This window comes from Podarcis filfolensis, assembly GCF_964270895.1.
Source record: "Podarcis filfolensis genome assembly, chromosome: 5".
Classification (NCBI taxonomy): Eukaryota; Metazoa; Chordata; class Lepidosauria; order Squamata; family Lacertidae; genus Podarcis; species Podarcis filfolensis.
The window spans coordinates 44,523,745-44,537,336 of NC_139608.1; the positions used below are offsets into that span (position 1 = coordinate 44,523,745).

The 13,592-nt window shown below is 45.4% G+C and overlaps 1 protein-coding gene across 2 annotated transcripts in view; it reads left to right on the forward strand.

Moving 5' to 3' along the window:
• Window positions 1-13,592, forward strand: part of NEURL1 (neuralized E3 ubiquitin protein ligase 1) — a 134,164-nt gene that overhangs the window by 105,932 nt on the left and 14,640 nt on the right. For both annotated transcript variants that reach the window (XM_083616505.1, XM_083616506.1), the window contains exon 4: window positions 5,084-5,764. In XM_083616505.1, the coding sequence (XP_083472631.1) occupies window positions 5,084-5,764 (681 nt within the window). The remainder of the gene's footprint in view (window positions 1-5,083; window positions 5,765-13,592) is intronic.

Here is a 13,592-nt window from a genome sequence, read left to right on the forward strand (position 1 = left end):
CACAAAGAATGAGAACTTGTGACAGCCCTGGCAGGTATCATATGGACATTAAATATGAATATTAAATAGGAATCAAACATTAATCAAAATATTTTCACTACATGTTCATATTAGCAAGAAATATTAAAAATACAAGCTTAACCCAGTTTCCTTCCCTTTTGCAATTTTTTTCAGGAATCAATCAGGTAAAATACAGATGAACAAATAACTGATTATGGTGACAAATACTGATTAGAAAACACAGCTAAGTGGAAACATTTGGCTGAGAACAAGGTAGAAAAGGCAAACATGAGAAACCCCTATATTAAGTTGAATTTAATATAATATGAATCTAACTCATATTTTCATCCTTCCTCTTAATACTTCTGTGAGGTTATTCAATCTGAACATGAAGGAAAGATGACTAAATAGGCTGTTTGGGGGGCAAGAAATTTGCAAGCTTAAGTGAACTTGTCCAGCAAGCACTCATGCAGAGGCTTTGGTGTGTACAATCAATCCGTAACAACACGAGCATGCTTCAAGTGCAGTTCCTGTATACATAATTTTATGTGTATCGCTGATGAACAAAAGTTACCAGCTGGGCCTGCCAAGATTCTCTCTCAAGCACTCATCAGCCCAACATACAATGCAAATTCACCAAATAGTTGAGCTTTTCAGACGCATCATTTGGCATGGATAGCTATAGATGCCCTTCATTGGTTCCCTTCTTCTTTCGACCAGCCCTTGGAGCTAGAGTTACAGATTAGAGCTGCTGTTTCAGCTATTTGCTTTGCAGCTGTTCCTGATGCAAAGAACATTTAAATTGACATTAATAGATAAGACTAGCAAATGATTCATCTTAGGTCTTCAGCATTTTCTTTTTTTACTTTCCTGTAATATAATTTGTATACATATGCAAAAAGTGCGTATCTTAATATAGTTTCCAAATTTTGACTTGTGCGTTTGCAGTAGGTTTGCCTGGGAAATGAGCACTTATTCGGGCAAAAACTGGTATCACTTAAATTGCTCCTGTTACAAGGAAGACATTCTGGGCCACTTGGCTCATGTCCATGAATGTTAATCATCCGACCATCTCTCTTGTGCTTCCTAGTGAATGCTTTTGAGAGTCTCAGATGGTATCTGCAGAAAAGCATTTAAGCACATGTGCAAACTCATTTATTTGTTCCTGAAATGCAGCCAAATTGGCCAAATGGCATGAAGGAAGCATGAAAATTCTGAACATGCCCTTTGGGTTGACATTGGATGCAGAATAAGACTCCTGAGTTAGAACATTGGCATGGAAAACTTGCGTCTTTGAAGTAGCAGTTTGAATCCTTCCTGGTGCCATTAAAAATAATCAGAAGTGCTCACAAACATTTTGGCAACTGGTGTATCTGTTATGAAATGGAAAGTATTCTACAGTTATTTATTATAGAAAGTACAGTCACCCAGTCAGCAGATAGGTTTTGTACTTTAGATGTCTCCATGCTTGAGTATCAATATATTTGTGGTTGCCCTTTACACAGTCAATCTGGTTATTCTATAATAATTGTATAGTTCTCATTATACCAGATCTGACACAAAGTGCCAATAATGCTGTTGAATCTGTTAGTTCTGCCTTGCTTCTTTCTAGTAATCATGGCTTTCTACATTCTGGTGTTACATTTGCCTGCATCATCTGCCTTTTTTTGTTCTGCTGTATTGTCTTATCTACATTACCGAGGCATTGTTTGAATAATCTCAGTGCAGAAGATTGCTTTGCTTCTCCATACATTCTTGTTAACTGGACTGGTTCCAGACAGGGACAATGTTTTAGAGAGTGGCACAGTCATGGCTCCATTTCTGCAAAGGTCCCACTGTCTCAGAGCCCTGCCATTCTCACCTTGCATACAGAGCACTGCAAGCACAGGCAGAGGGTCATGCAGGGTGTTAGAATAACTGCATGGTTAGCAACCCCATGTGTTGTTGTTGTTAAGAAAAGTGTGTTGGGGGGAAGTTGTAATTTTCATGGGGATTGCAGTGCATGGAGAAGGGAGATTTAACTCTCCTTGCCCAGGCCAGTGGCTCCAGTGATTTTTACATTAGCATTGGATTTTGCACCAGAGAAGTGGTGTCCTTTCTTCTAGCAACCTGTCTGCATGGTGCTTCAGAACTCAAATACTGTCTGAATGTGATGTGGGGTAGACAACAGTATGCTTTTTCTAGGTGATCGCCATATCAAGTGGTAGAATGTATCCTACTCTCTTAAGATTTCTATCACCTCTTTCTTACCTCATAAAATGGGAATGAGATTGTAGAACACTGAGCTGACAAAATGGGCTGCTTTAATTTAATTCATTTCTAAACTTTTAATTACCGAGTCTTTACCCAAGTTTCTAAACTTCAGGTTACAGGTGAGGGCTACAACTTTTAAATGTTTCCCCATGTTTAAAATTCCTGCCATTATACAGCTAGTGCAATGAGGATAAAAATCAGCCCAACCTAGCCCAGTTCCTGATAATTTACCATTTTCTTTATAAAGAGAGTTTAAAAAAGTATCTTTCAAAAATAGTGCGCGCGCACACACCCACACCCACACCCACACCACACTTGAAGTAGAATAATACTCCATGCTGCTACATGTGGAAACCAGGTCTTTGAGTGATTAGCCCCAGTGCAGGCTTTTCTTTCTCTCTCCTAAGGCTCATTGCAGAGCGTAAGTGTGTGGAGTTTGGCTGAGGAAGAAGGGGTTAAATTGACCCTCACTGGGCACTGCCATTACACATGAAAATGGACCTGGTATTGGGTTGTTTTTTTTAAAAAAAGCAACAACACCTGAATGTGGCTGCTAACTGTTCAATTAGAATGATGTCTAATTTAGGCTTCACAGACAACTTCAGTGAGTTGGATAAGGCAGGTTAATCCAAACTTTATACCGGGGTGGTGGTGGTGGGGAATTGCTAAGGGATTGTGACAGCTGTCCTTGAATGGCTGCATTCACACTTCTGCTTATAGTGAGCAACAGACTAATTACTTAGCCTTAGGAGTAAACCATAAGCGTGAACAAGCCCTGCAGCTGAAATGTTTTTTATAAACCAAATCAAAGACAGATGGCTTGCCTGTCAGCACTCACTTGAGACATACTTTTGTGGTCCTAAGGGAAGTACTTCACTGAAACAAAAAAGCTGGCAAGACAACAACCCTGGTGAGGTGTCTTGCTGACTGGAAGTGCTATCAGTGAGCAGCCCACAAATCAACTGACGTCATAGCACGATGGTGTTAATAGTGTCATGCCTGCCCTTCATTAAAACATACGGCTAGAAAAGAGGTTTCGCTAATGAAAATATTACTTGCACAAATAAGCAGGGGTCATAAATGATGTCATAGAATCATAGAATTGTAGAGTTGGCCATTGTAAAGGTTGTGGTAAAGCTTCAGATGGCTCCGCCCACAACAACTATGCCACACCCACCAATGTACATAGAACCTAGCAGATTGGTACTCCTGAAGGTGTGGAATGTCAATTGCAATTCTGCTTGTGGCTGAAATGGTCCCTCTGTATGTTATTGGACAGCACTTTCCATCATCCCTGGCCATTGGCTGGTGGGAGGTATCCAACAACTTCAGGAGAGCATCACATTGGTTATATAATATTTGCCAGGCTCTATCTTTTGATTGTTTTAGGAAGCTAGTAAAAAACTGAGTTATTTTAAAAGTTCTGTTCAAAAAATATTTCCATGATTTTCTTTTTTTAAAAAAAAAATTCATTGCATTCTGTGTGTAGTGCTTTTTGTTGTTTTTACTGTGCTAATATGGGATGATGGTGATGATTTAGTTTTTCCTGATTTGCTGTCTGCTTTCTGTTACTTTTGAAAATATGACAAGATAAAATAAAAATAAAAAGTAGATAAAATGCATGGGAAACTTTACCAGAAACCCAGATAAAATACTGATCCAACCTCACTATCCTCGGTACTAAACTGTAGAACAAATACAGTCTAAAGTATATTGAGGGGAAAACACAGACCAGATAACATGTGACGTTCATCATGACTGTCTTATTGGAGTCAGTGAGATTTATATTACCCACAACTGAGTCCCACTCCATTACTCTCCATTACTAATCTTAACTCAGTTTTGCTGAATGAATGAATTTGAAATGTTTATTCATTTCTTTTATAAATTAATGAGTTGTGCTCTCTGCCACAGTGGCACCCAAATGGAACTGATAACAATAACAAAAAACTATAATAAAAATACAGTAAAATACTATTTAAAAAACTGGGTTGGACTGCAATTTAGTCCTGCTTAGAGTAGACCCATTAAAATCAGTTGGAATTAAGTAAGTCATGACTAAATTCCCTCATTGATTTCAGCAGATCTACTCTTAAGTGGGATCAAGTCTAGATTCAACCCTATGTCCCCGGAAGTTGCATTGAGTGTCATGGAATTTACTCCCAGGTAGTATAGGATTTCAGCCTAAGGACAGCAGTAAATTTAAGAGTACATCAACACTGTAAACTAGTCACCAGTAAACTAGGCATTTCTCACAACTTCTGAGTGGAGTTAGAGCCATTATTCTCATCTTGGATATGCATTTGCAAGACCACTTTGTGTGAATCAGTTATCCTTTTATATGGCATAACTCCGCTTTCCCCACTCAGCTGGAAAGAAAGGGAATGTGTTTGGACAAGCATAGCTGTGGATTCACCCTCCTCTTTCTAAAATGTTAAAGACAAATACCTGCTCAGCTGTCCTTTTCATTTTTACCATGAAACATATTCTAGATGTCGACAGAGCGTAACTTTTCAGGGCTCTCCAGCAATCTGCCAGTGGTTTCTTGATGGATCCTGCTTATTTACCATCTGATTCACTTTTCCAAGTGTTGCCCCCCACCCTCAATATCTGATACTGACTCAGAGAGAGTCTGCCTGAAATGGTACTTGAAATATTTACAGAGATGTTTTCACTGGAAAATGGAGTGATCTGACTGTTTTATCATGTAGAAGGGGAAACACACTGGTAACAGCAAAAGCTTGCATTGCTCATAGAGGAACTGATAATGTAAACTAGACGTTCACATTATCCTCAGGTGATCTCTTCCCTCTCTTGTTCTGATTTTCAGACAGTGAAATTATTGCTCCAGATTGTCTCCGTCCAAGATCCTTCACGGCTATCCGGCGGCCTTCACTACGCAGGGAGACTGAGGACACCCGTCTGTCTGTGAGCCTTTGCGACCTCAACCTCCAGGAGGAGAACTTCCATGTCATGGCTGCCATGTGTCCCATTCCACAGAATTCCCTCAACTCTCAACATTCCCACCTCCTCCCATCCCAGCTTGAAAGTGACCTCCGTTTCCATCAGCTCAGGGGAGCCCATATTAAAATCCTGGATGACCAGACAGTGGCTCGCCTGGAGCATGCTCGAGAAGAAAGAACTTTGGTTTTCACCAGCAGGCCCCTTAGAATCAATGAGACCATATTTGTCAAGATTAATAAATCCAACACTTCACGTACTGGGACACTCTCTTACGGGGTGACCACTTGCGATCCCAGCACCCTGAGGCCCAGCGACCTTCCTTATAATCCAGAGTCTTTGGTTGACCGGAAAGAGTTCTGGGCAGTTTGTAGGGTGCTGGTGCCTCTCCAGAGTGGAGACATTTTGGGATTCATGGTGAATTCAGAAGGCGAACTTCACTTGAGCCACAATGGAGCAAACACCGGCATGCAGGTGTGCGTGGACTGTTCCCAGCCACTGTGGATGTTCTTTGGTTTACATGGAGCAGTCATGCAAATCCGTGTCCTGGGTATGTGTGCCTCTTTCCACATGCAGTGTTATGTAAATGGGTGGATTGGGCTGAGTGGGCTAGTGGTAGCACTAGAATATAGCACTGGGGTGAGCAAAGAAAAGGCAAAGTAGGTTCTGTGGCAAGTCCTGTCTTGTTTGCACTGGATGTTGGAGGTGAGAGAATGGAGAAAGCAGGGTTGCCTCTTAATACCTGCAGTTCCAGCTAGGGCATCCCATCAAGACTGCCAGTGGTGACTTTCCAATGGCAAAAAGGGTAAGTAATTTTTATTTATTGGGGGTTATGGAGACACTCGCCTTCTCTTTTTTCCTTATTACCCGCAAAATTGAACAGACTGAAAGAAAATAATATAGCTGACCACTGGCTTCATTTAAACAGCATGTGCAGCCAGCATTTCAGCAAAAAAAGAAAATAAGCAAATGGCTTTATAACATTAAAATCTCACACATTTATCATTGAGGTACACCGTGCTATAGTACATGAGCAAGGCTTGTAAGGGTGATAGCATTTGAAGTAAACAGCCTAACATTTCCTTATGTTGCTATAAAATGTGAAGTTAAGAATCCAGCCACGCAGTTTAATATATTACATAGACATACTATTATGAGTGTTCATTCTTATGGCTTGTTACCAATGTTTGTCTAATATGACTTGAATTCCAGAAAGTAGTTATTTGCTCTGAGAAATCTAGTCCTTACTGCTTTATAGCTTCTCCCAAACAATAATTTTATGCCAAAAAAGAACAGAGCTAACAAGCAAACTTGCATTTTGGGAACTGTGAATGGCATGTTGTGATGATGTTAATGATTTAGACAGTGTATATACTACTTAGAAAAAATATCATTAAGTCACCAAGGGAAATGTGCTCCTCAGCACTGTAGAAGTACAGCACACAGCTTTTAAAGAGCCTTTTTAAAAATGAGTTAATAAGGAAAGGAAAAGTGTTCATGAAATGGTGGGCCATTTTTCTGCAAAAGGAGGGAGTATCCTTGCTAGTGTCATATCCCTATTCCTAAAGTAGTTCTGGGATTTTGAGGAGATTCACCAGATTTCTGGGTCTACATGAATGAATGCATTCGCTTTGATATGGCTGAGATACCTCAGTAATAGTGAGTTTTTATGCCACAGATCAATTATGAGAAGGTGACACCTGTGTAGTTGTGTTCATCACAGAAGCAGCCTCATTCCTTTTAAAAAAAACACAACCCACCCTTCTTAAGACTTGCAACAATTGTGTTAACTTGGAAAAATGCTATTAACCAGCAACTTAAAATGAATACACCACAAGAGAAGTTTGGCAAATGCAGACAATGAATGCACATAAATGTGCCTAATGGGTCTCTTCCTTTATGTAGCATTTGTTCTGGGGTGCCCCCAAGTTTTGTGAGCCATGTATTTAATTTTGTGTCTAGAAAATGGACTTATTAAATAGGCAGAAATGTAGCAGGCAGATCATCTGAGGCACATCACTGCCTAAAGTATTCAGAAAACTGCAGGGCAGACAGCACTTTAGTGTTTTAATAGAAATATGTTTGGAAGCAGCAGCTTTGGGGTTTCTGGTATATGTCTAAAAACATTTTTTTATTTAAAAAAATTGCCTTAAGTGCATCTTAGAAAGGCATTAGCTGTGTTAAATGCTGTGTGAGCCATTCCATCAGGCTCAATTTTATTTTTATTTTTCTTCTCTTATAAGCTAAGTATACATTAGTAATGTAAATGATTAGCAAGCATTTCTCGAGGGGGTTTAATCATCACGTGCTAAAGGGCTGTGCACTGACATTACATAGTATCCTGAGCAGATCTTCATTTTTAGCATCATTTAAAAGTGAAATTAGTGCAAATTTGAATCTGCCCCTTTATAATTTCTGTGAAGATGGGGAGCCTTCCTTGAGGAGAAACATGCAGTGTGAAGAGGCTTAGGGCTGGCTTTCCATTTCCTTCTCAATGTGTTTTCTTAAATTATGCTAAGAATGCCTTTTCATCTGGAACATCACTTGTGAATATTGCTAGTAAAGGATAGAATGTAAAAGAGTTGCTGCTTCTAAATTGATTCTAAATTTTCTATTCAGAAATGAGTTTAGGCATCACCCGTGTAAACATTCGTAGTCAGTGGCATTGAAATAACTAAAGTGGGTATTAACAACCTGTGGCCCTCCAGATGTGGTCACAATCCCTGACAATTGGCCATTCTGGTCCAACAACATGTGGTGGGCCACAGATTGCTAATCCCCAGACGGCAGGGAAATAATCATATTAGGACTCAATCCCTGCAACATCTTTATAGCTTATCTGTTCCAGAGGTTTCAGGGGTGTCATTTTTTCTTTGCCACTCTCTCCCTTCCTTGCTTCTGATCCTGATTGTGTTGGTGTCTAGTTGTTCTTTCCCTCTAGATAATCTGTCCTTTCAGAATAATGGCGTCAATCCAGCTATAAATACGGGACCATCAGTTGCATTTAACAACTATTTGCCTCTGATGAGGATGCACATTCTAAGTCAGTCGTGGCCAAACATGCCCCTCCAGCTGTTTTTGGACTACAATTCCAATCATCCCTAGCTAACAGGACTAGTGGTCAGGGCTGATGGGAATTGTAGTCCGAAAGCAGCTGGAGGGCCAAGTTTGGCCACCGCTGAGCTAAGTACATCTAAACCACAAAGCAGATGGACATGTGAATCAACGATGTGTATGGGAGACTGTTTCCTCGCATGGGTCTCCCTAGAATATTATAATTCATTTTGACAGAGGAAGGGTCATGTGTGCAGCGACAGGAGAAACCAAAGTCTTGTGGTAGAACATAGTCCAATGGTACTTCCATTGAAAGAATCAGGTGGCATGTGATGGGAAAGACCTCTACTTGAGAATCTGGAGTACTAACTCCCCTAGGTCCCTTCCAATTCTACAGTTCTGTGATTCAGTGATGCCTGTCAGAGCACATTGTACTGGACTAGATGTGCAAACATCACAGCCTGGTATAAGGAATTTCTGTGATTGCCACCTTTGCAAGTACCTGAGGCTGCTAAATGTGGGTGTGATCTCACCCTCCTATCTGAATTTATCCTTGACCTAGGAATTCTTGATCACACCAGCTGGTACCCTGCAGCTGGGGAGGGGGAAATCAATTCTGGTGCCCCTCCCTGCTTCCAGTTGCCCATCCGCTTGCAGCTGCATGGATGATGGACAAAATCCACAAGATGATTGAAATGGGGGAGAAATTCTGTTCATTTTAATGCGAACTTACTAACAGATGAACTGTAGCTGTTCTTTGAAATTCTCTGAATGTTGTGATTCAGTTCTTCAACCAAATAATGTGTATAGAAATTCATATATCAGTGGACATTTGCATATATTTGTGCATATGTTTGTGAAAATAGCATACAAAATTAATTATATTAGGGGAAATTGCTTGCAAAAAATGTATACAGTAGGCAAAAACTGTATTTAAAAAGTATATATTCCACTTATGTGGTAATGTAAAGAACTGAACTTAAGGTTGAAAAAATTAGAAATGAAGAGAAAATTAACAGATTGAGTTTGACAAACAAAAATGATATGAAGTTATAGTCAAGGGACTTACACACCAGGCATAAACTTTATGTTCTCTCCTTCTGTGAGACTGCAAATTAATCGTCTTCTCCATCAGAATAATAAAACAGCTCTGGATGAAATGGGATGTTAGTAATTGTCAGAGACTGCCTCTAGGTCCCGGCTCACAAAGGACCAACGCTAGCCGGTAGAACGGTATAAAGTCTTTATTGAAGTATAGTTTCCATTTCCAAATCTTAGCGTGCGTCTCTACGTCTATTCCCTAGATCGGCGAAGTCCCATCTGAATCTCCGCCTCCTGTACACCAGTTCAAGACCCTAGCCTTGCTCCACCTTTTGCGTCTCTCCTTTCGCCTCTGGGTCCTACCACCCCCCGGGGTTCCTTCCTTCCTGGATGCCTCGGATGCGGACCCTTCGGATTCCTCCCCCTCCCTTCGGCGGGCTTTAGGACCTGGCTCCCTTTCCGGGCTGCTCATTGCGCCTCCCTCTGTTACATTTGAACTTGGCGCGCGCGCGCTGTCTCCGACCCTCCTCTCTACCGTTTCCTCGCTCTCCGACGCAGGCGTGGCTGCTGCCGGAGAGCTGCCTGTCGCTGGTGCCTGGAACTCCTCCCCCCTGCTGCTCTCTGGTGGCGTAGCTGGTCCGGATCTCCAGCTGCTGCTCTCTGAATCCCCTCTGTTCCCTCCTTCCTGAGGTGCCCCTCTTGGCAACCCCCCAGCTCTGCCCACGGGAGCCCCTTTCTGTGAATCCTCCGATTCGCTGGAGAGACTTAGGGACCTTGGTCGGCTATCGTCGCTAACTTCTCCCTCCGATTCCTCTCCATCCGTCCCTTCTGCTCCTGAACCCCTGACATCCATCCCCCCCTCGAAGCCCCCCCTTCCCCCCTCCCCTCCTTCCGGTGTGGGTTCTGGGTGCTCCGTCGTGGCGGGGGTGAGTGCCGGATACAGTTCTTCCCCCGTGTCGTACATCACATCGGGCAGGTCTGGCTCTTCCTCCGTGCGCTCGTCGACGTCGATCTCCTCTGCTTCCATCTCCCTGCCTTCGTGTTCAAATCCCACGTCCTCCCCCAACACGTCCATGTCCATCTCTCCCCCGTTCCCCTCTGAGGGTGATGCCTGCCAGGGACCCCCCAGCCACTTCCTGCGCCACTGCTCCTCTGGTTGAGTATCCCACCAATAGGAGCGGTCTGAGGCAGAACCCGAGGTTGAACCCTCCGGAGAGCGTATGTGTGGTGCCGTCTCCTCGTCCGAGTCGAACCCCAGGAACGTGCTGCCTGAAAGTGTGGGTGTGAAGAGCCAGTCGTCGAAATACTCGGCTGGCATGGGCCTGTGTGGGAAAATGGCATGGAACTCTTCCTTGAGAAGAGGCTCGTCCAAGGCATAGCCCGGCACCCAACTGTTGGCGCTGGCCGGGGTATCCTCTCTGGCAAGAAGGTATTCTACTCCCTCTTCCCCCCATCTCGAGTCTAAAATCTCTGTGGCTTCGTTGATGCGCTCCCCTCTTGGCGACCCCCCTTCCCTGGGTCCTTCTCTGGGCGGATCTGGTGCTGTGCCTGGCTCCTGAAATCTATGCGGTGCTTTGTAGGGCGTGAGCACCGATCTATGGAACACCGGATGCATTCTGGAACCCTCCGGAAGCGCTAACCGGAAGGCCACTGGATTGACCTGTGCCTGGACTTGGTAAGGCCCTAGCTGCTTATGCCCTAGCTTCTTCTTGGCCAACGATTTGGTCGGCACTGCTTGCGCTGCTAACCAGACCCAGTCTCCCACCTGTATGTCTTCCCCTACTCTCCTGTGTCTGTCAGCCTGCAGTTTGTATGCGTGCTTGGCCAGTTCCAACTGCCTCCTAAGCTGTTCGTGGACTTCCTGCAACTCTGACGCTAAGTCTTCCGCTGCCTGCGGCTCCCCCTCCCCCACTCTCTCTAAACCTGGGAAGGTTCTGGGATGCCTCCCGTTGTTGGCGAAGAACGGCGTCACCCCCGTCGACACGTGCTTCGTATTGTTGTAAGCGAACTCTGCGAGGGGCAGGTAGTCCACCCACGTGTTAGGCTGCTGATTGGCGTAGCATCTCAGGTACTGCTGCATGATGGCGTTGACCCTCTCCGCTTGTCCGTTGGTCTGCGGGTGTCTCGCCGACGCTAGATTGATCTTGACGTTCAGGATGCCCATCAACTTTTGCCAGAAGTTCGAGATGAACTGCCGCCCCCGGTCGGATAGAATAGATCGTGGCAGACCGTGGACCTTAAACACGTGGTCTATGAACAGCCTGGCGGTCTGTTCTGCCGTGGGCACCTTCGCACACGGGATGAAGTGTGCCATCTTGGTAAACATGTCCACCACCACAAGCACTGCCGTCTTTCCCCTCGAACTGGGCAGATCCGTGACAAAGTCCAGGGCCACCCGTTCCCACGGCTCAGACGGCGTCTGCAACGGTTCCAGCAATCCCGCCGGCGGTTTGTGCACTGACTTGGCTCTTTGGCAGGTGTCGCATCTCGAGACGTAATCCGCTACTTCCCCCCGCATCTTGGGCCACCAAAAGTCTCTGGTCACTAGTTCTACAGTCTTTTCTCTGCCAAAGTGCCCGGCAGTGGGGGCGTCGTGTAGCTGCTGCAGCACCCTCGCGCGGAGGTCATTCCCCGGCACGTAGAGTGCTCCCTTGCGGATGAGCAACCCGTCTCTGATCTGGAACTCGTCGTCCTTCACCGTGCCCTTGTGCACCTCCTCCATCTTGGCTTGCGCGAAGGGGTCCTCCTGCAACGCTCGACGTACGGCGTCCAGATCCACGGTCGCCGAAGCGCAAGCCCACGCTTCCGGTGCGAAAATGTGCTTGGCTGCCGACGGTGCCTCCTCCTCGAGGTATTGCGGCTTTCTGGACAAGGCATCCGCCATGATGTTGTTGTCACCCGGGATGTACTCTATCTTGAAGTCGAAGTCCGCGAAGAACTCTGCCCATCTAATGTGCCTCTGATTCAGGAACCTCGCCGTGCGCCAGTACTCTAGATTCTTGTGGTCCGTGCGGACCTGCACTGTGTGTCTGGCTCCGATAAGGAAGTGCCGCCACGCCTTGAACGCTGCATGGATGGCTAGCAACTCCCTGTCCCAGATGGTGTAATTCTGCTCCGACTTGCTGAGCTTCCTTGAGTAGAAGGCGCACGGCCTCCAGTCCCCCTGCTGGTCTTGTTGCAACAGTACAGCTCCCACGGCTCTGTCTGAGGCGTCTGTCTCCACCCTCATTGGTCTGCTGGGATTCACATGCAGCAGCTGCTCCTCGGACGCGAAGAGACGCTTGAGTTTCTGAAAGGACTGCTCCGCTTCCTCCGTCCAGAGAAACTTCTTCTTCTTGGAGCTGAGCGTGTCGGTGATGGCCGCCGTTTGCATAGCGAACCCCTTGATGAACTTGCGATAAAAGTTGGCAAAGCCGACAAACCGCTGGACTTCCTTCCGATTGCGCGGGCTTTTCCAGTCCAATACTGAGCGAACCTTGGCGCTGTCCATGGCGAGCCCCTTGTCCGACAGTTTATAGCCCAGGAAATCCACCTCCGTCACGTCGAACTGGCACTTCTCCAGCTTGGCGTACAGCCTGTGCTCCTTTAGTCTCTGCAGAACTTCCCTGACATCCCTCTCGTGCGCCTCTCGCGACTCAGAAAATATCAGGATGTCGTCCAGGAAGCATACGCACTTCTTGTAAAGGAGTCCCGCCAACACGTGATGCATAAAGGCTTGAAAACAGTGAGAGCCATTTTGTAATCCGAAGGGCATAACTCTGTATTCGTAGGTGCCCAGTGGTGTGAACATGGCCGTCTTCCACTCGTCGCCCTCCCGCACACGAATCAGGTTGTACGCGCCTCGCAGATCCAACTTGGTGAAAACGCGTCCTTTCCTTACCGTCGCGAGCAGGTCGTCTATTTTGGGCATGGGGAAGGACGAGGGCTTGGTTTTCGAGTTCAAAATTCGAAAGTCCACTACAAGCCTCTTCTGGGGCGTGTCTCGCTTCTTCACAAAGAATACTGGGCTGCCCCCTACAGCTTTCGACTCCCGGATGAACCCGCGCTTCAAATTGTGGTCTATGAACTCCCTAAGTTCCTGCAGTTCATCCTCAGACATGGAATACAGTTTCCCTGTTGGCAGCGTCGCCCCCGGCAGGAGATCAATCTTGCAGTCATAGGGTCTGTGGGGGGGTAGCTTGTCCGCTTCCTTCTCGCAGAACACCTCCAAAAATTCAGAATACTTGAGAGGTACTGCTTGCAGCGTGCCCAAATGTAACTGTGGGTCATCCTCCTCCCCTTCT